At 46.1% G+C, this 1,211-nt stretch overlaps 1 protein-coding gene across 3 annotated transcripts in view; it reads left to right on the top strand.

The window, feature by feature from the left end:
• Ccdc77 (coiled-coil domain containing 77) overlaps window positions 1–1,211 on the top strand; it is a 71,055-nt gene that overhangs the window by 45,417 nt on the left and 24,427 nt on the right. For 2 of the 3 annotated variants that reach the window (XM_023717722.1, XM_023717723.1), the window contains exon 4: window positions 288–430. In XM_023717722.1, coding sequence (XP_023573490.1) covers window positions 288–430 — 143 coding nt within the window. The remainder of the gene's footprint in view (window positions 1–287; window positions 431–1,211) is intronic. The other variant, XM_023717724.1, reaches the window with a different exon arrangement.

The raw sequence follows: 1,211 nt of genomic DNA, 5'->3' as shown, positions 1-1,211 counted from the left end.
TGTTTTCGGTTTTTTGAGACAGGGTCTTATTAACTTGCTGAGCCTGGTTTAAGCTTGTGATCCACCTGCCTCAGCCTCTGAGTGCGAGGAATACAGGCATCTACTACTACAACTGGCTCATCCCGAACTTCTTAAACTTAACATCTATACAGTCTGTTGCTGTCACTTGAATTTGGTGGAACTGCCTCTTTGGAATATTTCCACATGAACTGGTCTCTGCTTATCAAATGAGAGGTATTCACTGAAACCCGGTATCTTTTCAGCTACATTTTTTTTCTCCCCTCCAGCATAAACTTGAATGGGATTTGCAGCAGAGGGAAGAAGAGATTGCTGAATTGCAGAAAGCACTAAGTGATATGCAGGTCTGCCTTTTCCAGGAACGGGAACACGTTTTACGCCTCTACTCAGAAAATGACCGTCTGAGAATCAGGTATTAAGTAGGAGAAGGAAAATGTTGGAGTTATAACTCTAAATTGCATTGAACATGATAAACTTATATCCAGTTGTCCTCAGAGGTTGTGTTCCCCATGGAACAGCCTCTGAGATGAAGAAGATGGCCTGCGGGACAGTTACAGGGGCGGCTCTCTGGAGAAACACCTGTGAGAAGAGTTTTGGGGCATAAGCACCTATGAGAGAGTTTGGACGGTGGTACAGTGGTAAGAGAAGCTTCAGCCAGCTCCGCGGGGAGCTCTAAGGTTAGCGCCTTCCAGAGGCAAAGGATTCAGACCTTTGTAGCCCCACACTGATAGTCATTGGCTGCAGAATGCTTTCGGGAAGGGTGTAAGCGTGAATGGGATAGTTCGCTGCCTTCAGCCACACTGCAGTTTTGGGAGGGGGATTCAGTGCCTGGGAGATGGGTGTCTTGATGCTAAAGGGTGCATCTGAGCGATGTGCTGCAGCGCCATTCTGTGTGAATGAGAGAAAAATGCAAGGAACTTTCCGTGTTAACCTTCAAGTGTGCACAGGTCAGTGGCATTACAGCGACACATCCACACTAAGAATTTTCGCATATTTCCACATAGATTTGGTGACTGTTAAACAAGTCCCCATATCTTGTATTCCACTTCCTGTCTCTGTGGGTTTTGTTTTTGTTTTTGTTTTTGTTTTGCGGAACCAGGGATTGAACTCAGATCCTTGTGCTTGCCAGGGAAGTGCTTATTCCACTGAGCCATCTCCCCAGCCCTGTTTTGAACTTAGAACCTTGTGCTTGC

The sequence above is a fragment of the Octodon degus genome, unplaced genomic scaffold (genome assembly GCF_000260255.1).
Source record: "Octodon degus isolate 3935 unplaced genomic scaffold, OctDeg1.0 scaffold00054, whole genome shotgun sequence".
Taxonomy (NCBI): domain Eukaryota; kingdom Metazoa; phylum Chordata; class Mammalia; order Rodentia; family Octodontidae; genus Octodon; species Octodon degus.
This window is presented reverse-complemented; position numbering and strand designations above follow the sequence as displayed.